The sequence below is a fragment of the Spironucleus salmonicida genome, chromosome 2, assembly GCF_000497125.1.
Source record: "Spironucleus salmonicida strain ATCC 50377 chromosome 2, whole genome shotgun sequence".
NCBI classification, from domain to species: domain Eukaryota; phylum Fornicata; order Diplomonadida; family Hexamitidae; genus Spironucleus; species Spironucleus salmonicida.
Window position 1 is genome coordinate 1120944 of NC_090597.1, and position 22344 is coordinate 1143287.

The window sequence follows — 22344 nt, forward strand, 5'->3', positions numbered from 1 at the left end:
ATTGAGCAAACCTTAAGTATTATAAAATTGAAATTTCATTTTCAAATACAAATTTATATAAATATTTAATGAATTAACATATATAAATTATTTTTGTAAATGTCAATTGAAGACATTATCAGTCGAGGGAAATAGTGTTATAACAGCAAGAGTTAATACTCTCAATGCGCTGATATAGATTAGTTACCGCCTTAATAAGTCGGACTAGCTAATACGTTTATTCCATAAAACTGTTCGAATGTATCTGTTATTCATAATGTTAGTTTAGATGCACATTAAGATAATTCTGATTCTACAGTATCTTTAAAAAGTCAAATAGGATAACTTAGTGGTGAATTTGAGTTAAAGGATATGTAGTTTAGCTAAGATATTATAATTTAACAGAATTAAGAATTAGATGATCTGCCGTTACAAGTATCAGCTTTAAATTTTTAAAATGAAGAGGTAATATTCATGGAGGATTTAAAGTTTCGAAAGATCCATCTACTTGATAAGTACAAGGTAAACACTACTGATCTAGAATATTATTCATATATTAAAACTCAAATTGAATAAGTTTTAGGAAAACCTATATAAACAATTGAATAAGGGGTTAGATTGTTAGTTAAAACTATAAGTTAGAAGCAGTGATATTAAAAGTTCACCACAAGCTTTAAGGATGCGTCAATAAAATAAGTAAAATCCTAATTAATACTAGCATTTCTTTTATTTAAGCTGAAATTTAGTTTTTACGCCAAAATTTAAATGAATTAATATATTATTCAGGGTAAAACTTTTAATTGTAATAATATTAACTACGTTGTCTAAAGAAGAATCAAATTACTTGTTCACCCAACTAAATAAAATAATAGTTTCGTATGAGTTTACTAATATAAAGTTAAAATTAATTACTGCATTTATTAATTTCTTACTATAGTAGATTTAATTATATATTAGTGGTAAAATTATAAGTAACTCTATTTTTATAAAAATATTAATGAACCAGTATTGTGTAATGATTAATTTATAAATTATGCTAAGCCATAATTTTAACAACTAATCTAAAGTGAAGGCTCTAGTGTTGATCCTATATTATTACATTAACAAATTTGCATTTTTATTTACTTTAAGCTAATACAACATCATTAGAATATTTTAGTTTAATAAAACTGTAAATAATATATAATATATTTATATAAAATTATTAAAAAATAAATAATATTTATTATACTCTATCATTCAATTAATTGCTAGATAGTATTATATATTTTATGTATGTAGACGATACTGTATTAATAGTTTTATATTTTATCAAAATCATTTAATTTGTTACAATAGCATAATTCAATATAATTTTAGAAAAAATTGCTGATATTATTATATCATTATAATTTATTGTTTCAAGATTATAAATTTCGTTCCAAAATGTCTAATATGTTTGACATTTAATTATAACAAGAGAGCAGGAAAATAATAGAGCTAGGCATTCAAACATCTGTGCGAAAAGACTACAAATAACTCTTAGCTAACGTCATCACAAGCACGGAATCAAGGCAAAGAAACGATCCTCTAATTTTACTATTATCTATGATTATCCTTCTATTCGCCCTTATTGTCTTTATTTTTATTTGGACTCAAACACAAGCCAATGGCACATTTTATCAGTGATATCAATTTTCACACAATCATTAAAACTATATACCTATTTTAATATATTTTATCTTTTATTATAATTCTTTTCATTTTTCCTTCCCTTCCCAAATGGACGAAGCAAAATTACTCCAACTCGAGATGTGGCGTCTGCGCAAGCAGCTATAGAAGCTCGACAACACCAATACAAACAGTACATCAGTAGTATCCCTTGTTATGCCACCTGGTGAAGACATCAACAAAATGGTTTAGATGCTTAATTAAGAAGCCACACAGGCAGATTGCATTAAGTCTCGCCAAAATCGTTAAGCTGTGCAGACAGCTATCATTTTAGCGGCCAATAGATGCAAATTGTATCCTAAAATGCCTAAAAATGGTCTTGCTGTATTTGCTGGCGAGGTTTACGTAGATGGAAAAATCAAAAAAATTGCAGTACATTTCAGTCCATGCAAACCAATAGGTAACTTCATGTACTCCTGTGATGGAGTGTTCCACACTTAAGAAGTCAAGGACTTGCTTACCGTTGAGGAGGTCTACGGGTTCATCATTATGGATGGACATGGCACTCTGATAGCTACTTTATGTGGTAGTCACAGAGAGATTAAACACAGAATGCTTGTTGATTTGCCCAAAAAACACGGACGTGGTGGTCAGTCCAGTGTTAGATTCGCTAGATTGCGCATGGAAGCGCGTGGAAATTACGTCAAAATTATTACGGAGTTATGTACTAAATACTTCATTACTGGTGATAGACTTAATGTTTCTGGTGTGATTTTAGCTGGTAGCGCTGACTTTAAAGACGTTTTGGCTGGAAGCGACTTTATGGACCCTAGAATCAAAGAAGGTATTATTAAATAAGTTGATATCGGCTATGGTATGGAGTAAGGCTTATCTCAAGCTATTGAACAAGCTGGAGATATTTTAAAGGATGTTCGCTTGTTTAAAGAGGTCAAAATCATCAATGAGTTTTTAGATCATATTTCTCGAGACACTAGAAAATACTGCTTTGGTATTATAGACACACTGAGATGCTTAGAAATGGGAAGTGTTGAACATTTAGTTGTTTGGGAAGACTTCCCATGGGACAGAGTTTAATGCAGAAATTCTGAAGGAACCGAGTATTATAAATTGGTAAATACTGTTACTGGCGCTATCAATTTAGTTGATAACGATGAATCAATTAGATAGGGCGAAGAAGAAATTGAAGCAGAACTTTTTGTTGAATGGCTTGCACAAAATATTGAGAAATTCGGAGCAGAAATTCATTTGGTGACTGAAAACTCAAATGAAGGCACTTAGTTTTGTAGCGGTTTTGGTGGTCTAGGTGGAATTTTAAGATGGCAAATGGACCTCAATGAGCTAGGCAAATATATGGATATTGGCAAGGAAAATAACGACCTAGACGATTTAGAAGACTTTATGTGAGAGATGATCGATTTTGTTCTTAGTGTATAGTTTTCATAAATCAAATTAGATTTTATTGTTAAATTTATACATTTTTAATAATGTAATATAATATATAATAATACCAATTTCACTTCCTTTAAATTTTATAACCCACGCTCGAACTCGAAAAACTTAGCTGCGAGATCGGCTTCCTGACGAATCGTGATGAGGGCGAGTAGGAAAAATCTATCGACGATTTCTGCTTTTCCTATAGTATACTTTTGCGAGTTTCAGCATTAAAATTTTGCTGAATTTTGCTATTGCAGCGGTCAGCCTCCAGTTCACTCCTCACTTATTTGAGCATTGCAGATTGGTTGTATGTTTGTACATGATTATTCGTTCCGAAATTTGAAAAAAAGTTTTCCATTTTGCGGGAATGAAAGATACTTTTAATAATATAATAATCAATATATTTTTGTCAGTAAATTAAATACATATTAATGCATATTATATAATAATATATTTTGGAATAATAAATAAATCAGAATTAGGAAAGAGTAAAATAAATAATATGAGTGTATAATAATTATAATTAACTGTTCTGCTAACTTATTGTTAAAATACGTCTATTTTAAGTTTGCAGCGGTTGATATGCCCAATAAGGGTATTAAGAGCCTAATAATGAATTTACTATTTCAGAAAATAGTTATGTTGAGTTTTGTCTAATTGATAGGATGCGGCAGCGTGCATGTCTGGCGGGGCGGTCTGTACCCCTGCGCCAGCCGTGTGGGCCGTTCGTTGGTCACCGTTCGTCCCGGGCGCGGCTCTGAGCACTCGGCCCGTTCCACTCCACATCAATGCTGGCCGTCCTGTCACACGTGCTGAACATGCAGAGCGCCGCGGGCCTGGAGGAGGCGCTGCAGGCGAACCGCTACACCTTCGTGAAGTTCTACCTGGCGCACTGCAAGCACTGCCAGCAGCTCTCCCCGCGCTTCTACGACCTCTCGGACGCCGCCCCGGCCGGAGTGGCGCTCGCGCAGTTCAACTGCGCCCTGGACCGCGTCACCTGCGACACGCATGGCGTCGACGGCGTCCCGGGGCTGGTGCTCTTCCGCGGGGGGCAGCGCGTCGCCGAGTACGACAGCCTCTGGCGCGACGTGAAGCCGATGCGCAGGTGGCTCGAGGAGCAGATGGAGTGAGGTCGTTTCGTCGTTGGCGCGCAGTTCCGCAGGCCCGTCTGTCCCCGTGGCGCAGGTGTTACTGGCCGGTTAGGGCGCGAGTGCGTAAAACGGCGGTCACTCAGTTCCAGAACGACTGGAAGGCCTGGCTCTCGATGCCGGCCTCGTTGGCGCCCCTCACGATCTTGAAGAAGCCCTGCTCGCCCCACGCCTCGCCCCAGCTGTTCTTCACGATCCAGAACCGGGTCTCGCCCTCGGCGCCCCAGCCCACGATCTGCACGCCCTGGAAGCCGATGAGCTCGCCGACCGTGTGCTCGTAGACGCCGCTGGCGTAGTAGAGGAAGTCCTCGTAGATCTCGATCTCGGCGACCAGGGGCGCCTTCAGCAGCTGCAGCAGCATGCTGTGCTCGCCCACCACCTTCACCTCGCCGTCGGACTTGGCCTTGGCCGGCATCCTGCTGCCGTCGTCGCACCGGGTGGGGCACTTGCCGGAGTCGCCGGTGAGCCCGCTGACGTAGCCGACGCAGCGCTCGGTGGAGACGCCGCTCTTGACGAGGTAGTCCGAGCCGTAGGAGGTGAAGCCGTGCTGGCAGCCGTAGGCGTGCGCGTCGCAGGAGATCATCTCCTGGAAGGAGTAGGAGGTGTGCGCGGCGTCGACGCCCGTGATGCAGCGGACGGCGGCGAAGGTGAGGATGTTGGTGAAGGCCCAGCCGGCGTTGCAGCTCAGCTGGTCCTTGACGAACTGCGTGCACTCGGGGCGCTGGTCGGGCCAGAAGAAGCTCTGGGGGATGGGCGCCGCCGCGGGGACGAAAGGGGGGAGGCCGGAGCGCGGGCGCTGCTCCCTGGCGACGGAGGCGGCGTGGATCTGCTCGAGGCTCTTGCGCGCGAAGTAGTCGGGCATGGTGGCGCTCCAGGTGCGGCCCTGGTGCGCGTTGATGAGGTCCAGCGTCCTCTGCGAGAGGAAGCCTGCGGAGAGGGTCAGCAGCATTGTGGGAGTGGAACGGGCGGTTTTTGTGCGGAAGGGCCGCGCGGGCAGGCCGCCACGCCGAAACTATCCCGCTCCGCGCTGGGCGCTCAAACCACTTTTACCGTAAAATAGGAAGGTGGAAATATAGGTATTCGGGGCGATGCAGCGGATATTAGCGACCGCTCCCTGCCTGCAAAGTATACATATCTGCGGTAATCGGTATTTCTAATAAGGTCATGTAACACAAATTAAGAATCAGTTTAGGGAGCGGGTTTTAGCTCATATTGGGGCGTCCAGCACTCTCGGCATTTTCACAAATGGCGGCCACAGGCAAGAAACCGGCCATCTCCCTCGTCGTCTGGATCTACATCGTCTCGGGGCTCGTCTGCTCCACCGGCTGCGGCCTCGTCGCGAAGGCGATGTTCCTCGAGACGCTGCCCACCTGCCCCACCTGCGCGGCGGTCCCCTTCAACCACCCCTACATGCAGACGCTCTTCATGTTCATCGGCGAGTTCTGCTGCATCTTCATCTGGCTCACGAGCGAGTTCGTGAGGAAGCACAGGGCGCTGCCCCAGACGCCCCTGAAGGAGGGCAAGACCTTCTACCGCTTCATCCCGCACACCTTCCTGTTCGCGATCCCGACCATCTTCGACCTGGTGTCCTCCACGATGTTCAACATCGGGAACTACTACTCGGACCCCTCGGTGTACGCGATCCTGACCAACATGACCGTGGTCTTCGTGGCCCTCGTCTCGCTCTGCATCTTCCGCGACTACCGCCAGCGCTTCGACCTGCCCCAGCTGATGGGGCTCGTGATCCTCTTCCTGGGCGCCACCATCATCGCCCTCGGCAGCATCCTCTTCACCCAGCAGAACTCGGTCGCGCTCAACCCCGCGATGGGCATCATCTTCACGCTGCTGGGCTGCTTCATTGCGTCCTGGTTCTACCTGGCCGAGGAGCTGTCCCTGCGCCGGATCCAGACCATCGGCTTCATGGGCGTCGCGAACGAGGGCGGCTGGGGGCTCATCTTCTGCGCTATCGCGCTCCCCATTCTCAACATCGTGACGGACCCGCTCTCGACCACGATACCCAAGTCCAACTTCGAGGACCTCGCGGGCTGGGCGTACCAGATGTCCATCTCGTACAAGCAGGTGCTGTACCACATCTTCTACGCGCTGTTCGTGCTGGTGCTCAACTTCACCGGCATGGAGATCACCAACCACGTCTCGGCCGCCACCCGCACCACCTTCGGCTCGCTGAAGCCCATCCTGGTCTGGATCATGTCCATCTCGCTCGGCTGGGAGCCCTGGAACCCGCAGTCGACGCCCGTCAAGTGGGCCGGCTTCGTGGTGGTCACCTGCGGGGTGCTCATCTTCAACAACGTCCTCCTCGTCATCCCCTTCCTGAAGCGTCCCAACCAGGTCCTGCACGGCAAGTGGATGGGCCGGCACAAGCCCGAGGACCAGGCCGCCCCAGACGCGGACTGCCCGGCCGAGGACTTCAAACAGACCGTCGACCGGGCCGCGGAGGACGAGATCATCACCGCCGTGGAGACGCGCGCCGAGCCCCTGGAGCGCGTGCACTGAGTCGATAAATTCCTTCACTTTCCGGGATCACCTCCCCTCCACAATGTCCGAGTTCCTCGCCCAGCAGACCCACGCCTTCGCGGCCTACGTCGGCCGGCAGGTGGCGGTCGTCACGGACACCGGCGCCCACTTCACCGGGACGCTGCTCTCCTACGACCTCTACGGCAACCTGGTGCTGGACGGCGCCGCGCAGAGGCTCTCCAGCACGGAGCTGGCCCCCGCCGGCGTCACCACCATCCAGGCGTCCCGCGTGCAGTTCGTGGGGCTGCTCTGACGTGATTCGAAGCCTCTCACTCAGTAGGTCGCGCTGACCTCCCGCGTCGTGCACTCTGCGTCCGTGAGCCGGTCGACGGAGATCAGGTGCGCCTTCTCCTCGAGGATCGGGTACCTGCTGATCCTGCCCGTCTTCTTCAGCCACACGATGAGCAGCACGAGGCCCACTAGCAGCGCCGTGCAGCCCACGCCCCCGAGGGCGATGTACCCCCAGACCGGCATCCTGAACCCGCTCGCCGGCTGCACCCCGGTCACGAAGGCGTAGTCCCCGAAGGCGAACACCGCCCCCACCGAGTACGCCATGTGCCGCCTGAGCTCGGCCACGCCCTGGAACCCCAGCTCGCCGGCCGCCGATCTCCCCAGGGCGTACAGGTCGCCGCCCTTGAGGTACAGCACGCCGTCGGCGGTCAGCGCGTAGGAGGCGACGCCCGAGTCCACCTGCAGCGTGTCGTAGAACAGCGCCCCGGCAGCGCCCAGGTAGGTTGACGCGTTCGTGAACTGGAGGCACTCGGCCTGCTGGCGGACGTACCGGCCGCGCTTGGCGACGTACACCACCATCCCGCTGTAGAGCGCCAGCACGCCGTCGAAAATAGTCAACTTGGTCACCGGGAACGGCACCTTCAAGGGGGCGAACTCGCCATTCTCGGTCGTGAAGACGCTGCCCTCGCTCAGGAGGTAGACCGTCTTGTTGCTGGCCAGGATCTGCGCTATCGGGCCGCCAAACGGCACCTCCAGCGCGACTTCGGTGTGGTTGGTGCCCTGGAACAGGCCCAGCACGAGCACTGCGGCGGCGGTCTGGACAGCCAGGAAGTGGTCCGCGCAGGAGATGTTCACCGCCGCTATGCCGTCCAGCTGGCGCAGCGGCTTCGGAGCCTCGAAGTACGTGAAGCCCTCGAACAGGTTCCTGCCCCAGGCAAGCACCCTGCCGTCCGCGAGCCCGAAGGCCCTATCCCTGCAGAGGGCCAGGTGCTCGAAGGCGGTGTCCAGCCCAGCGAAGGCGTACACGTTGGAAGTGACCTTTGGTGAGAGGGAGAGGCCCAGCTTCCCGCTGTAGTTGGAGCCGGAGGCCAGCGTGGAAGCGGCGAGGAGCGCCAGCATTGTGATCTTTGGGGTACGGGCTGTAATGCCATATAATAGGTGTCCCGCAGAATGGGAAAGGAAGCGGAGATCTGCAATGGTAGGGCCGAGCGCCGCACATGCGCACAAGCAGTGCTGGCTAAAGCAGCTTGGCGGTCGGTTCGTAGGTTCCACCGAGTGCGGTAGGGGCTGAGTACTGTTTCAGCCCGCCAACCGCCGCTACCACCAGGTCGCTGGATTCCGCCAGGCACGCGCCCTGGAAGGACCGGGCCGTTGGTGTCAGAGCATTACCAGGGCGGAGCAGGGCTGATAAATGGACGCGAATGGTAATAAGGCTGGCAACATAGGATACTGCAATAAAGCGGTAGGGCTTCGAAACCCTGGCCAGCGTAATGTAGTAAAAAGGAATCACTCAGATACCTATCGCTATAACTAAGACTGAGGACATGATTTTCGGCTGAGCAGGGGTTTGCTAGTAAAGGCACGCAGCGTACATCAGGCTGGGGAAAGGCCCGTTTAAAATACCATCACATAGCGTAATACATATTTGTTGAAGTATAATAATAATTAATTTCATTTTTAAAAATGATAAAATTTCCATTAGCATTATCTTATCATACGATTAATCTCTATTTGTTTATACTATTTAGTGAAGGTACAAGTAGGTTGTCTTATTTTATACTATAAGGAATATTAAATGTCTTTGTCACTAAAGGAAGATTACGAAATGTAGTCATAAATAAAAAACTCTATAGTATAATAATTATTATATTCTAATAGACGCATTGATTATCAATGAATGGATGAAATAGCTAGTACAAATAAGTTTAATCAGTAAATTTGTTGCTAATATTAATTTGTTATATAAAGTTAATTTTTATATTTTACCTAAAATAACTCATATAAAAATTACAACTAAAGGTATTTCTAGAAAATTGACTCGCTTCATCTGTAGCTAAAATATTTCGAACTTAATTAATTATAATTATAAATAACTAATTATTTTACAACTAAATAAACCTAATTATTAATTTAATTTGATTCGGAATATCTTATGATATATTGTAAAATATCATGCAACACATTTATAGGATATTTATTATCTTTTACTTCAATGCATTTCTACAAGTATTAAATACTTATGTAAAATAGTAGTAATTATTAATATCTTTATTCTAGTACGCATACACATTGATGATGAATTAATTAATATTATGTTACGGTATTATTTTATAATACTCAAAAATGATGACCACAATATTAGCACTAAATTGCTTCACTAATACATCAGTGATATATAGATAATAAACATAAGAGCTGGAGATAAGTGGCTTATTTAATTAGGCATTAAGCTTAGTAGATAAATAATCATGCGATGTATTTATTGGAGAGAGTATTAAAGTCTATATATAAATTGGTGATCTCGTATTTTAGTCTGATTATTAAATGTATAACCCTACACAATTAGTATCATCTTTGAGTAAAACCGTTGGGGATTTAACAAAAATTAACTAATTCTCAGTAGCTTCTTTTACTATAAGTACTAAAGAAAATAACATTTAACAAGCTGGTATATCAATACATTTTAGTACCAGAATATTTGATAGAACAAATTGTTTTAAAAATGTAAATATGCTATATAATGCTTCCACAAATGAAGTTATTTTACAAAAAGTACCTTAAATACTTTGTGATTTTCAAACTGATGGAGCTGTTGAATCAACTGTTTTTGTTCGTATAGAAACTCAATATGAAGCGATACTAACTGTAAGTTTAGCAAATAACTATGTTGATTGGTTTCTAACTAATACTACTTGCGATACGCCATCATGTACATCCTATATATAAGAATTTTAATCGTTACTTGTTCCTCTTGGATATTATAATGTAAAAATTCCTTAAAAATTTACTAAAAAAACATAAGCATATGCACCACAAGGGTCGCTTGTAGAATAGGATACAGAGTTTACTATTAATTTAGTATTACGATAACCTATTACATAGTTTATGTCTTAAGAATAAATTCCTACTATTTCTGATCCTATAATAAGGCCATTATATAAATCAATTGAACTTAAATAGACAATCACACCTTCTCCTTCGGAACTATATGAAGATTATGATGAATTCCTTATTAAGATATGTGTAGCTGCTAGTAATAGCAATTCATCAGACTCATATTGCTTTGCTCATTCTGATCCTAAGTTTCATTCTTATGAAACTTTTACATTTCGATGTGATCAACAGAAATTTTATACATATGAAGAATGCATTCGAAGATTGCTTGTAATAAGTAATTATCCTGATACTTAGATAGGAATTGTTTTCTACGATATGTATAAGAATGATGTTATGATGGAATCTTTTAAATATTATTCTACCGTAATGCGCAATAGTTTTAGCCATGTTGTATTAACATGCACATCAACATACGCTTGTATTTAGTTTACTATCAGAGAAAGCTTCATAATATAATAAAGAATTGATGAATTTATTTTATAGTGGACTACATCTGCTGGTACACATCGATTGTCAAATGTTTTCAAATATCCGAATGCAGAAGGATAATATTGCTTTCCTTCAAATATCAGTTCACTAAATGAACTTACAGATAAAAACACTACAGAATTTATCATTTATATTGGTAATTAGTATTTATTTATTAATTCAGTTGATGACCTTATATGCCCTGAAATTTTTACATATGGTATAATAACTATGTTTGTTCTTTTTATATTAATAGGTGGAGGCCTACTCTTGATCATGCTACTCCGGACTCGATTAAAAAAGTGATATTATTTTCCAAATTCTAATTTATGGATTCTATTATTACTTTACTTATTAATGCTTATATATATGACAATTGAATCCTTAAACTACTAGTCAGAATGTGGCTTTATATTAAAAAAAATCAACAAATAATTACCAGAGAATTTAAATATATATCATTAGCATAATTTTATATTCATTTTTTTTATGATATCTATAAAATAAATTACAAAACACGACTCCTTGTAATTTTTGCAACCAAACCATTCACTCTATCTCATTATGACCCTTTTTATCCTATTTCTAAAGATCTTCCTTCTCCTAATCTAATATTTCTTCTTATTTCCCCCTATAAAGATTTTCACCAACTAAACCATCCTGCATAATAACACCATCAACACCCCATTTTTAAAACCCAAGCTTCTACTAAAGTGCTTCCAGCTCTACTAATTTCTTAGAGTAAAATATGCGATGCTACTCGAAGTCGAAGCGTACCTTTTATACTGAGTCAGTAAATCCAGCCATTTCCACGTTGTTCAGGCTTACTGTATTTTCGATCTTTTTTAGATCAAGCAAATCATTCTTGATTTATGCCCTCATAACTGCGAAAAATGGGACGTAAAAACTGTCCAAAAACTACTTATTTTTAACACTCAGATCAGTCTAGTTGAGCATATCCTGTAGCTTCCATTCTTAAAGTGCAATTTAGCGCTCAAACTGACCGACTGGTACCATGGTACCGTGAAGCAAATCTAAGAAACACGTCTGTGAGCTGTTGCTTGTTTGTAACATGCCTATTTTTGACCCCACACGGACGCCTAGATTTTTCAAGTTTTCAAAGACATTGTTGACTTCGTGTTTGAAATCCTTAGTATAATAGCAGTGCTAGAAGAAATTTCTCAGGTTCAGTTCGTTTTTGTATAAAAACTACGATTCCAAAACTAGTGTGAAAAACCACCAAAAAGCTTACTAATCAAAATCAGTTATTGTACCAAATAGTCCTGGAAATTAGACGTATTTTTGTGGGAAAAGCGGTTAGTTCGAAAATTGCATGATCTGGAGCCCTGTACGCTCAAAAATCTGATTTTAGTAAATAAACAGAGCTAGAAAATTTCTATTCTAATCTAATCTTACTGAAGAAGGTTCAATATGTTGCAACTCTGTATTTTTCATAATATTCGAGATCTCCTCGTTTGTGAGCATTTTTAGATAAAATGACTAAAATTAGATATTATATAATAATACTAATAATAATTAATATTTAAAAATCAAAAAATATTATTAATATTATTATGTGATGATAATCTTATAATAATATCACAGAAAATTACCATTTACGCCCTCGCTGATAACGTAGAAAACAAACACAATAGCGATGAACAGGAAGCAGTTTACCATCAAACTGACACTCATTGCGGCATCTTGTTTTCTAGAAATTTTAGTTAGCTGTGCCCTGTCTGCGCGGATTATCGTCAGGTTCGGCGTTTAGAGTCTCAACATTTCGAGCCTCTCGTCTGCGAGCTCAATTTTTGTGGCAAAATCATCAATTTTCTCATTAATTGAATCCAAGTTCGATATCAAAAGCTCAGAACGCGAATACAGCTGATTTGCAAATTCATCTAGTTGCATTTTCAAAATTGAGGAGTGGAAATATATATTAAATATTATATAATAATAATATTTAAACTAATGATGACGAAAATCAAAATTCCAGAAGGCAACATACGAATTAATGGTAAATAAGTTTCTGTAGTTATCCTACTAGAATTATACGATGTATAAAAATTTTTTGACACTGAGATCTTTATTCGTGATGGCGAATTATAATTTTTATAGAACTCTGACCTTTAAGATGTATTAGAATTAAGAGTTGCATAAATTATAGCATATATTGAGATTTTGTCCAAATATGATGATTAAATTTCAGAATTAGATAAATTTGATTAGTTTATTGCCTATTATGAGAAAAACGAAGGGAATAAAGAATTAATGCAGGACGAGCTGGTTAAAAATTTAAAAGATTAATTGAAGTGATGATGATTATGATGATTAAAGTTAGAGGATGTGACTTTACCTTATCTATCTATAAGATATAATTATCCAATAAGTTTTATGTATAGAACCAAAATTATCTATCCATTCAAAGATTATTATTCCCTAAACCCCATATTTTTAACGAAAACTAGCATGAAACATGTTTATATTATATTTTTTAAACCGTCTTAAAAAATTATATTCGATAGATGTTTGCTGTCACCTAAAATTATTTAAGATTCGTTTTCATCTGCGTTTTTGAATATACTTGTGTATATCTATGAATAATTTATGTGACAACTCCAACTATAATCTACGACGTCTGGAAGGAGTCTTAAACTCGACATTAATTCTTAATATATTATATTGCACTTGTTAAATTTAGTGAGTGATAGGGTACTATCCATAAATTCTATGTTTATATGATTAATTACTTATTACTAAGTAAATTTAAAAGGTGAGCGATAACTATCTATCAAATTAAGGTACTTATGTATTTTAATATAATCATAATAATATTTGATCAGTTTTTCGTAAAAAGTTGAAAATTATTTCTATACGAATATTCTATCATATATCTTTAATAATTAATAGAATTATAAATAACAGGAAATTAGTGAGACAAATTAATACTATATTATTTAGGTAATTATTAAGGATTATTATTGTATTCTTTTCAAAAATGAAGTTGCATTCAGAGTTTACTGTAATCAACAAGATGCTTATGTGCTAAAAGAACAGGATAATAAAATATAGCTAAAATCTATATATTGATTGCTGGGAAAGCTATGATAGTGAATATGAAATATCTATGTGAATAAAACCAAAAGTTTTAGTCAATACTATTTTAATACTTTACCTTCCTGTATACTGTTTTGGTATATTTATTCTGTATATTAAGATTGACTTGTTATAATTAGATTAATATTTCACATTTATATAAAAATATCATTTCAAATGAAATCTAAGACTCCTAATATCAACAAGTACTATAATTTTCAGTCAACTAATAAATAAAACGTCAATATCCTAGTTTAACTCAGAGCACTAGTTCATTAGTAAAGTTAAACGCCTAAATCTATATATAAAGTGAATTACTCACAACTCTTGTATCAGACAATATGCATATTACAAGGAGAGCAGGTGAATCAATTTATTATGTTTTATTTGTATTTTATTATTATTTTTTGATTCAATTACTTTACTATTTAGAAAAATTACTCGACAGTTGTTATAATTCATAATGTATCGTGCTAACTTACTACATTATTTGATAGTAATCCAAACATCAGCATAATTAGAATCATTATTCCCAGATATTAAACAACGTCTAACTTTATTCTTACTCTCAATATGCATAAGCTCACTCCACATCAACAAAGCTCACATTCATTTAGCTATCTATTCTCCAAACTTTCATATCCGCCCCTACAACAACAATCTAATCTTCATCAAATTTACAAATTGCCTGTGAGCAACCAATATCTTACTTAAAAAAGCTTTTTATTTCATTTTCGCTCTCCTATATCTTAAATACATGTAAAGTTTTCGAACTGCTAGTTACAGCGATAATATCATTTTCCCCAAAAGCTATACTATTAATACAGGCCTATGTATGCCCTCTACGTAATTCACAATATTTACGCTATGAATGTACACTCCAAATTCTAATGATAGTTCCTTTTTCAGAAGCTGTTGCCAGATATTTCCCATCACTGGATAATTAAATATGTTAAATGGGTGATTTATGTAGATTTGAAAGAAACTTAGAATAGTCATTTTCGAAAAATACTTTTACAGAAGATGGGATATTTCCTAAAATTGCAAAATGCTGTGTTGAAGAAATGGCCCCCATTGGATTAGGAGCAGTTTCATATGTTTATAGAATTGCCATATCATTAAGATTCAATATCGATGTTTTTAAATGCTCTACAATGATAATAGTGGAACGCGTTAGATTTATTTAAAGTATTTTTGACTCAAACGAATGTTCACCAAGAAATCGTTACGATTGATCATCATATAAGGATAATAAATTGTCAGATGCCAAAGCTGTAATTGAAGATTTGAAAAGCAAAGATGCTATGTTGAAATTTGTCGCAAATTCTGTAGAGTATAAATGCTTAACTGGTTTGGTACTGAATACAGAAAATCCGCGTCTTGTAGTAGTGATAAAACAGGAAGCATCCTAATTGAATTACACAGAGGTGATTGGATACTGATTATTACCTTTCGACTAGATTTACATTTCGTGGAAAGATCTATCAATTGTATTAAATGCAACTTATTTATTAGAAATTAATCTATTATTAATATTTAACTATTATCAACTATTATATACTTAAAAAGCAAATTCTATTAATAAATCAAAGTATCTTTTACTCTTTACTCCTGGCGTACCATTATAATGCCCATAAACTACAATCAATTGAATCATGAGTGAAATAATTCAAGTCTACGATAAATAGTTTATTATTTTTGCTAATTACGCAGTCAAACGCTAAAAGATCTAATTTAAAAATACTATATAACTATTAGCTTATTAATCTTAACTATTAATAAATTAAAGCCGAAACTGATATATTTATACCGTAAATTTTACTTTTATCAATTTAGCTATCAAAATTTATCGGAAGCTATTTCTAAATTCTTGCTTCAGCATAAACCAGTTCTTCAAAAACACAATAAGCTTTTATCATAATATCGGTATCAATTAGCGATTAACAGTGATTATCTGGATCAAAACTTTCTGATATACGCATTTTGTGAGAAAGTTTATCTCCTGCAGCTTTATTAGATTTGATAATAAAATACTAAGATTTTTGAAAGGGTAAAAACTTAGTTAATTACGAATTTTATAACTATTTGAAAGTTAAATCTCTATTATATAGTATTGACTGCGGTAGAAAACCAATATGATCGTAATATTGTGATTTTTACAATATGGGAAATTTCGCTACTTTTTATGGAATATCATCTACTTGTATATTTATTCCATGTTATTTAAAAAAAATTATAACTTTTTATAATTTTTGATCATTTAATTTTATTTTTGGAGCTATAATAAGAACTTCATTCATTCTATAAATATATAATGAAAACATATAATAATTACGTTAGAGAGAATAACTTTGAGAAATACTAAATATACTTTTATGATAAATAAATTCATTTTTGTTGACCCTTACTTTAATATAAAAAATATTTATATTTATATTAATTATAATAACCTAAGGTATTTTGAACTAGAAATAACTACAGTAAGATCAAACTAGAACCTTTTAATAAGAAACTCAATCATCCTTGCGGCGTGCTGTTAGAGCCTCATCAGTTAATTCCAATCCATTTAGATAAATCTAACTACTATTAAATTGCTTCATTTTCGTTCTTTATGAAACTAGTGTTTATAATTTATCCTGATTTTACAACACGGGAGGAAGTGTGCCCAGGGAGAATAATCTATTTGGTTATGCATTAAATCCTTAATGTTTTTTGTGTAATAGACTAATTTTATACTTTGCTCGATTAGTCAATTTCATTTATAAAGTGAAAATCAAAATAATAATGACATATAATATAGTTATGTCTCTTTCATCATATTTGATTACATTATATAGTAAGATAGACGATCTAGCTAACTGTAATGTACACTATTTTTTGTATATTCCTTATTATAACGTTATACTAAGATCTATGTTTTATTGTGTTTTCGCAAAAGGGAGCACGACTAGGAATCGAACCCAGGTCTCTTAAATCTCTAAGTAACATTACTAAATGTATACGGTTTAAGAATGTTACCATTACACTACCGCACCCGAATATAAATAGTTTATAATAAGTATTACTAATACAAATCTTATAAGTTATTTTGATATAAAACTATATCCTTACATTCTAAAAAGTATAAAACATACATCTCTGTTTTAACACATAAAAATCATCTATCTTATTTTGTCAAAACATATATTAATTTATATTATATATAATAACTATCTTTATTTTGCTCCATTCCCTATGATGCTAAATTGTGAAACTGTCAACGTAACAGACAATAAAAAATGCGACCTTTGTGAGGATCAATTCTCTCTTTCCGTAGATTAATCATCGTGTACATCTTGCACTTCAGTTTCTCTATCCTGTACCTGCAACTCCCACTCTATTTCCTCCTGCACTTCCTGCAAGAACAATACTTGTGGTTCATGCTTACCAAATTACACATTATTTAATAATACATGCTCATAGTCTTGTACCGTTCCGTTTTGCAAAGTTTGCAATCCCACAGATGTCAAAAAATGCACATCCTGCAAGACCTTCTATTTTGTCTAAACTGATGCCACATGTGCAAAATGTCCCGATAATTGTGAAACTTGCAACTCCAGTTCGTGTCTTACCTGCTCTTCAGGATATGGTATATCCAACAAGAAGTGTTTGCCATGTCCAAGAAACTGCAAAAACTGCGTTTCCCAAACTTGCAATTCGTGTTTTGACGGTTACGTTTTGTCCAACAATTCCTGCATTGCCTGCCCTTTAAATAACGCAATTAGCGCACTTTTCACATCAGCATGCCCATGTGGATTGGGTAAAAATTGTGCAAACTGTGGAGTTAAAGGATGTGGTAACTGTCTGGTGGGTTATCATTTGTCAGCGATTACCTGCACAAAATGTCCTGACCAAACGACTTAAATAGGCCCTAAAGCTTTTTGTAAAACTGAACTATGCCGGGACTAGAACTGCATCGATTGCCAATATAAGAAAAACGTTTGTCGGCTATGCCAAAATGGATTTGAAATTAACGCTATTGGTAAATGCGTATAAGTTTGTTAATAAACGTTGAAAATGAATGAGTATTGCAATAACGGTAAAGTTAGTCCCTGTGACAGCAAATAGAACATTGGAGCGTGTTACTGCACCGGCGCAGAAAACTGTCAATCCTGCGATACAACTGGAAACAATTGTGCAAAATGCTTTTTGGGATATAAATAGAATAAGGATGGAAAGTGCGTAGAATGTGACAAAAACTATCTTTATGAACCTGGGAACTTACGCTGCAATCCTCTAGATGTAGAAGTTATCAGCGGCGCTGGTATCTCTGCCATTGTCTTTGCATGCCTATGGGTGATCGGCGGTATCGCTTACGGCATTTTCAGGTATAAAAAATTTTGCAAAATAGAAAGGGCTTTCATTTCTGGAAAACCTGAAAAGATAGAGTGAAAATTGTATTATATTATATAATAGTATATTCAAGTTGTTGATACTTTTTTAAACTAAAACTATATTTTTGCGATTAACTCTCCTCCTGCGTCTGCAACAGCGGCACCCCCAAACCATCCTCCCTTCCTGGGTGCCTCAAGTGCGCGCAGGCCAACACCTGCACTGAGTGTGCTTCTGGCCTTTTCCTGAGCACCAATACCTGCGTAGAGAACTGCCCTAGCGGTACCTACGTGACCGCCAGCGCCCAGTGCATCGCCTGCTCCAACTCTACGCCAGCTATCGGCTGCATCTGCGGGAAGCAGGCGGTCCAGTACTGCGTCTCCTGCGATAAAAACTTGTGCAACACATGTCACATAAACTTTGAGCTCGACTCCAATACCCATAAGTGTGTCAAGTGCAAGAAGGGCTTCACCTCTCCAGACGGTAAGAGCTGTATCGAGTTCAACTGCCCCGATGACTGCCTAACCTGTGCGGACCCGAAAAAGTGTGATTAGTGCGAGCTGACGTTCACGTTAAACACAGGCAACAGCTGCACGCCATGCTTCGCGAATTGCGGCAAGTGTACGATTAACATGGGTACAACTGAGGTTCCAGCTCCGACGACCTGCACAACCTGCCTAGATGGGTTCTTCATCCAGAATGGCGGACTGCACTGTCAGGAGTGCGGTATCAAGAGCTGTAAAACATGTACCCATACCACACTCCCGTTCCCAATCATCACCTGTGACACGTGCACGGATGGGTACCATCTGGAGGGCGGGTTTTGTGTTATTTGCTCACCCAAGTCGAGCATCAACTTGGCATCCAAGGTTTGTACGTGCGGATCAGATACGACCGGGAACTGCGGGAACTGCTCCAGCAACAGCGATCACTGTGGGTACTGCTTGATTGGATATGGGCTAAATTTGGACGGGACGTGTACGAAATGCGCAGGAGTGTTTCCAGTTGTTGGGCCTCTCGGTAATTGCGTCAGTAACGAGACCTGCTTCGATGTTTAGTGCGTGGACTGTGGGAACTCGATAGATAGCTGTCGTAAATGCCGAGATGGGTTCTAGCTAGATATAACCGGGGTTTGCGTCAAGATCTGCACAATCAAGTTATAAAATGGACAGTTTTGCCGACAGAACGAGGATCTTACAATAGACCCAGTTGTAAATTTCTGCCCAGTAGATGGGCCTCTTATATAAACAATCACCACCGCCTGCTACTGTGGTGGCACAACCGAGAATTGTGCTAACTGTAGCGGCTCGACGATAAATCAGTGTGGTTCGTGTTTGAAGGGGTATAGTTTAGATGAGGATCATAACTGCAGTCTCTGTGCGTCAGGTTATCAACGTGACATGAGCAATTTGCTATGCGTCCCATCGGGAGGAAATTCTAGCTCCGGCCTGTCCTTGGGATGGATAATTGGGATTTCGGTAACCGGGTGCCTGCTTTTGTGCACTCTGATAGTTGGGTTGATAGTTTGGTTTGTCAGAAGGGGCAAATAGGAATATACGAGAATCAGATGAGTGATGCCACATTGTCTCGATTTTGGTTGGCACAGAGCCTAATAACTGTGACAATGCGATTTACCATAAGTAGATTTAGTGATGAGATCGTTCGAATAAATTGATTGAAATCGTATTGCTGCTGCTATAATTTGTATACCCCAGCATTGTATATTATGTATGGGTTTACAACTTATATATATTAAGCGTCTATTTACTTAAAAATTCCCTTCCACAATGCTTAATTTTACGAAACATACACTTGCAGATGCAACTGCAACAGCTGCCACTAGATATATTTCTGACTCCCTTTCATCATTCAAGAATACGCCTACATTCCTTAACCCGGTCAAATTATCATACGATCTCCCAAGGCTCAGTCCCGCCGTGCTCGTCCCGGAAATAGTACCAGCTGCAGCCCAAGAATTATTCTTCAGTAGGTTTCACTCTGAGTGGAGAGTTGTTAATTCCTTTAATGAGGCTCTTATTGACTGCCTCGTAGATATCGCACTATCTAAAGTAGTTGGCACGCCACTTAACTGGAGTAAGGTTACAGATCACGGCTTGAACTAGTTTATACGATCAGTAGTATCTGGATATGGAAGCAAGATGTCGGCTAACGCGAACGGAAGAAGAAGACCATCTTATACAGATGAGTTTATATGGGGAGTTGCTGGAAGCATCTGCGGATAGGTAGCCGTTAATCTTGCCCGTGGTGAAAAGCTAGACCGGGATGTGTTAAAGAGAGGTATCATAGGTGGATTTTGTCGTACTGGGTATGGCTACGTAAGACGTGTTGTGGAGGAAGGACTTAGGGCTGAATGAAGGAATTGATCACTACATACTGCGTAAAATCTCTTATAATATGCCAACACTTATTTCTTATTTTGGATGTTCCCTGTTACGCGCCTTTCGGATTGCTTTGCGAAAGTTATAACGGTCTGGGTTCTATCGCATTCGGAATAACTTTGACGTGCACTAAGCCAAACTGCGGTCAGGAAACACCTCCTTGATATTAACCCAAGAAACGTATCCTTTTGCCAACCCATGTGCCATAACATAATCGAAGAGTAGTTACTCCTCAGCTTTAGTCCAAATAGGAGCTTTGATATCCGAATAATCTGGGATCATTTTGTAACAAGTAGAGATATAAAGAACTGCATATATATAAAAATAGTGTACATGATTGGTTGCGTAGACTCTCTAATATTTCAATTATAGAAACTACGCTAAAAGGCCTTGAAATACAGCCACTATCCAAAAAATTAAATGATAATATCTTAGATGATTCATTTTTATGGATTTGTCTGTTTTCGTTTTTGATATTATTGATACTATGAATAGCTAGCAACCTTGGGTTTTCGCCTCAATTCATCGTTAAACCTAAATCTATACTATACTAGCTATGTATCAGCTATAGCAGTGAATATACTTTTGTGCACGACAACCTGCTCATGGACGTCTAACTTCTTTAGTTAGAAGCCACCATCTTCAAGCTATGCTGCTAAAAAATTACCTGAGGTAACAATTTTATGTTTTTAGTTTTATTATGCTTGTATCCTGACGGGAGAAAGCACTTGAGGTGGAGATATTGGTAGTAGTCGCATTTAGGTAAATATTTCGGTATATATTATATAATATCTAGTAATTTCAAAAATATACCGCGAGAAAATTATAAAGTAAATATTATTCATTATAGCATAGATATCTTTCCAGCAGTCCGCATGCCAAATATAGTAGGAAAACTTTAATAGTAAGCACATAAGCGCCTCCATAGAGATGAAGATGTTGACACTGGTAATAGAGGTGTAACTTCGAATTTATATAATTCTGTATCAATGTTCTAAGGACCAGTGAAGCCGGTAAGCTACCCACCCCCACTTCAAAAGTAAGACCCGCACGAACTAACTGTTACCATTAACCAAAAAACTCCCAATACCTATGGCTCTATATCCAGACAAGGTTGTGATGGAGCACAGTGATACAATTTTCAAAATTTAAAACCAGTCACTTGACAACAAATAGGACGCATCCTAGCGCTACCATAATGCAGCAGTGGACACCTATAAATCCAACGATAAATCCTATTTTCTTTCCTTTATCACTAGACTATTGTTATCCATATTTAATAACATTTCTGCTAATAAAGATAGTACTCCAAATAGCACCTAACGTAAATATTATTGGTAAAATGTAGATAGGCAAAAATCCAACTAAAGGAATTAACGCACAAGTTGGAATTAATACAATTAGAGAATATGCAGCTAATTACATGCATACAGTATAGTCTATTTTCATATCCATACACCAAACAATTCCCCACAGAATGAGGGTGATAACATAAACATATCCTGCTACAATTCCTGAAAATATACCAATACTGTTACTAATTGATGTACCTGACTTGATAACCATTAATACGACTTATGCAAAAAATGCTATAAAAACTAGAGTAACTGGGATCCAGAATGGCATAAATAAATCTGGTTCAGCTAATGCTGCTGTAGTGAGGAAATCACCTTTAAATATTACTAATGCTGATAAGACTCTTTAAAATATATCTAATTGTGTGAGTTAGAAATACTGCTACCAAAATGCAAGTTTGAATACTTTAGTGCAACCTTAAGGTAAATTATCATTAATAACATTTTATACAAAGGCAGGTGGCTGTTAATATAATGTTTCAGATACTTGTTGATTTGGATTATTCGGATCAAAATCAGCCATGATTTATAAAGGAAAGG

General features: G+C 39.1%; 22 protein-coding genes, 1 non-coding gene and 1 pseudogene across 23 annotated transcripts; 13 read left to right on the top strand and 11 right to left on the bottom strand. All coding sequences in view use genetic code 6, as the record gives it.

The window, feature by feature from the left end:
* Positions 1-99: 99 nt before the first annotated feature.
* SS50377_21783 (uncharacterized protein) lies at positions 100-630 on the top strand (the record flags this gene model as incomplete). The annotated part of the gene is made up of 1 exon (XM_067905678.1): positions 100-630. One exon carries the CDS (start codon positions 100-102, stop codon positions 628-630), a length of 531 nt encoding a protein of 176 aa, XP_067766995.1.
* Positions 631-1404: 774 nt separating this feature from the next.
* On the top strand, positions 1405-1647 carry SS50377_21784 (uncharacterized protein; the record flags this gene model as incomplete). Its single annotated transcript, XM_067905679.1, has 1 exon — positions 1405-1647. One exon carries the CDS (start codon positions 1405-1407, stop codon positions 1645-1647), a length of 243 nt encoding a protein of 80 aa, XP_067766996.1.
* Positions 1648-1740: 93 nt separating this feature from the next.
* SS50377_21785 (Eukaryotic peptide chain release factor subunit 1) lies at positions 1741-3054 on the top strand (the record flags this gene model as incomplete). The annotated part of the gene is made up of 1 exon (XM_067905680.1): positions 1741-3054. The coding sequence occupies one exon, from the start codon at positions 1741-1743 to the stop codon at positions 3052-3054; it is 1314 nt and encodes a 437-aa protein (XP_067766997.1).
* Positions 3055-3163: 109 nt separating this feature from the next.
* SS50377_21786 (uncharacterized protein) lies at positions 3164-3442 on the bottom strand (the record flags this gene model as incomplete). The annotated part of the gene is made up of 1 exon (XM_067905681.1): positions 3164-3442. One exon carries the CDS (start codon positions 3440-3442, stop codon positions 3164-3166), a length of 279 nt encoding a protein of 92 aa, XP_067766998.1.
* Positions 3443-3872: 430 nt separating this feature from the next.
* Positions 3873-4214, top strand: SS50377_21787 (Thioredoxin domain-containing protein; the record flags this gene model as incomplete). The annotated part of the gene is made up of 1 exon (XM_067905682.1): positions 3873-4214. One exon carries the CDS (start codon positions 3873-3875, stop codon positions 4212-4214), a length of 342 nt encoding a protein of 113 aa, XP_067766999.1.
* Positions 4215-4314: 100 nt separating this feature from the next.
* On the bottom strand, positions 4315-5181 carry SS50377_21788 (Cathepsin B; the record flags this gene model as incomplete). The annotated part of the gene is made up of 1 exon (XM_067905683.1): positions 4315-5181. The coding sequence occupies one exon, from the start codon at positions 5179-5181 to the stop codon at positions 4315-4317; it is 867 nt and encodes a 288-aa protein (XP_067767000.1).
* A 296-nt stretch (positions 5182-5477) lies between these two features.
* Positions 5478-6746, top strand: SS50377_21789 (Transmembrane domain-containing protein; the record flags this gene model as incomplete). The annotated part of the gene is made up of 1 exon (XM_067905684.1): positions 5478-6746. The coding sequence occupies one exon, from the start codon at positions 5478-5480 to the stop codon at positions 6744-6746; it is 1269 nt and encodes a 422-aa protein (XP_067767001.1).
* A 43-nt stretch (positions 6747-6789) lies between these two features.
* SS50377_21790 (LSM domain-containing protein) lies at positions 6790-7020 on the top strand (the record flags this gene model as incomplete). Its single annotated transcript, XM_067905685.1, has 1 exon — positions 6790-7020. The coding sequence occupies one exon, from the start codon at positions 6790-6792 to the stop codon at positions 7018-7020; it is 231 nt and encodes a 76-aa protein (XP_067767002.1).
* Positions 7021-7040: 20 nt separating this feature from the next.
* SS50377_21791 (Transmembrane domain-containing protein) lies at positions 7041-8117 on the bottom strand (the record flags this gene model as incomplete). The annotated part of the gene is made up of 1 exon (XM_067905686.1): positions 7041-8117. One exon carries the CDS (start codon positions 8115-8117, stop codon positions 7041-7043), a length of 1077 nt encoding a protein of 358 aa, XP_067767003.1.
* Positions 8118-8215: 98 nt separating this feature from the next.
* On the top strand, positions 8216-8557 carry SS50377_21792 (uncharacterized protein; the record flags this gene model as incomplete). The annotated part of the gene is made up of 1 exon (XM_067905687.1): positions 8216-8557. One exon carries the CDS (start codon positions 8216-8218, stop codon positions 8555-8557), a length of 342 nt encoding a protein of 113 aa, XP_067767004.1.
* A 784-nt stretch (positions 8558-9341) lies between these two features.
* Positions 9342-10889, top strand: SS50377_21793 (uncharacterized protein; the record flags this gene model as incomplete). Its single annotated transcript, XM_067905688.1, has 1 exon — positions 9342-10889. One exon carries the CDS (start codon positions 9342-9344, stop codon positions 10887-10889), a length of 1548 nt encoding a protein of 515 aa, XP_067767005.1.
* Positions 10890-11132: 243 nt separating this feature from the next.
* SS50377_21794 (uncharacterized protein) lies at positions 11133-12068 on the bottom strand (the record flags this gene model as incomplete). Its single annotated transcript, XM_067905689.1, has 1 exon — positions 11133-12068. One exon carries the CDS (start codon positions 12066-12068, stop codon positions 11133-11135), a length of 936 nt encoding a protein of 311 aa, XP_067767006.1.
* A 114-nt stretch (positions 12069-12182) lies between these two features.
* On the bottom strand, positions 12183-12494 carry SS50377_21795 (uncharacterized protein; the record flags this gene model as incomplete). Its single annotated transcript, XM_067905690.1, has 1 exon — positions 12183-12494. The coding sequence occupies one exon, from the start codon at positions 12492-12494 to the stop codon at positions 12183-12185; it is 312 nt and encodes a 103-aa protein (XP_067767007.1).
* A 60-nt stretch (positions 12495-12554) lies between these two features.
* SS50377_21796 (uncharacterized protein) lies at positions 12555-12899 on the top strand (the record flags this gene model as incomplete). The annotated part of the gene is made up of 1 exon (XM_067905691.1): positions 12555-12899. One exon carries the CDS (start codon positions 12555-12557, stop codon positions 12897-12899), a length of 345 nt encoding a protein of 114 aa, XP_067767008.1.
* A 1363-nt stretch (positions 12900-14262) lies between these two features.
* On the bottom strand, positions 14263-15147 carry SS50377_21797 (WD40 repeat protein; the record flags this gene model as incomplete). The annotated part of the gene is made up of 1 exon (XM_067905692.1): positions 14263-15147. The coding sequence occupies one exon, from the start codon at positions 15145-15147 to the stop codon at positions 14263-14265; it is 885 nt and encodes a 294-aa protein (XP_067767009.1).
* Positions 15148-15265: 118 nt separating this feature from the next.
* Positions 15266-15661, bottom strand: SS50377_21798 (uncharacterized protein; the record flags this gene model as incomplete). The annotated part of the gene is made up of 1 exon (XM_067905693.1): positions 15266-15661. One exon carries the CDS (start codon positions 15659-15661, stop codon positions 15266-15268), a length of 396 nt encoding a protein of 131 aa, XP_067767010.1.
* Positions 15662-16192: 531 nt separating this feature from the next.
* Positions 16193-16438, bottom strand: SS50377_21799 (uncharacterized protein; the record flags this gene model as incomplete). Its single annotated transcript, XM_067905694.1, has 1 exon — positions 16193-16438. The coding sequence occupies one exon, from the start codon at positions 16436-16438 to the stop codon at positions 16193-16195; it is 246 nt and encodes an 81-aa protein (XP_067767011.1).
* A 180-nt stretch (positions 16439-16618) lies between these two features.
* Positions 16619-16714, bottom strand: SS50377_t20019. The gene is made up of 2 exons: positions 16679-16714; positions 16619-16653 (listed from the first exon to the last, which is right to left on the bottom strand). It is a non-coding gene; the product is annotated as a tRNA-Thr (tRNA).
* Positions 16715-16916: 202 nt separating this feature from the next.
* SS50377_21800 (Cysteine-rich membrane protein 2) lies at positions 16917-18110 on the top strand (the record flags this gene model as incomplete). Its single annotated transcript, XM_067905695.1, has 1 exon — positions 16917-18110. The coding sequence occupies one exon, from the start codon at positions 16917-16919 to the stop codon at positions 18108-18110; it is 1194 nt and encodes a 397-aa protein (XP_067767012.1).
* A 41-nt stretch (positions 18111-18151) lies between these two features.
* On the top strand, positions 18152-19621 carry SS50377_21801 (Cysteine-rich membrane protein 2; annotated as a pseudogene).
* A 216-nt stretch (positions 19622-19837) lies between these two features.
* SS50377_21802 (uncharacterized protein) lies at positions 19838-20425 on the top strand (the record flags this gene model as incomplete). Its single annotated transcript, XM_067905696.1, has 1 exon — positions 19838-20425. The coding sequence occupies one exon, from the start codon at positions 19838-19840 to the stop codon at positions 20423-20425; it is 588 nt and encodes a 195-aa protein (XP_067767013.1).
* A 9-nt stretch (positions 20426-20434) lies between these two features.
* Positions 20435-20893, bottom strand: SS50377_21803 (Myb-like DNA-binding domain-containing protein; the record flags this gene model as incomplete). The annotated part of the gene is made up of 1 exon (XM_067905697.1): positions 20435-20893. The coding sequence occupies one exon, from the start codon at positions 20891-20893 to the stop codon at positions 20435-20437; it is 459 nt and encodes a 152-aa protein (XP_067767014.1).
* Positions 20894-21324: 431 nt separating this feature from the next.
* Positions 21325-21582, top strand: SS50377_21804 (uncharacterized protein; the record flags this gene model as incomplete). The annotated part of the gene is made up of 1 exon (XM_067905698.1): positions 21325-21582. The coding sequence occupies one exon, from the start codon at positions 21325-21327 to the stop codon at positions 21580-21582; it is 258 nt and encodes an 85-aa protein (XP_067767015.1).
* Positions 21583-21607: 25 nt separating this feature from the next.
* SS50377_21805 (Yip1 domain-containing protein) lies at positions 21608-22327 on the bottom strand (the record flags this gene model as incomplete). Its single annotated transcript, XM_067905699.1, has 1 exon — positions 21608-22327. The coding sequence occupies one exon, from the start codon at positions 22325-22327 to the stop codon at positions 21608-21610; it is 720 nt and encodes a 239-aa protein (XP_067767016.1).
* Positions 22328-22344: the final 17 nt, after the last annotated feature.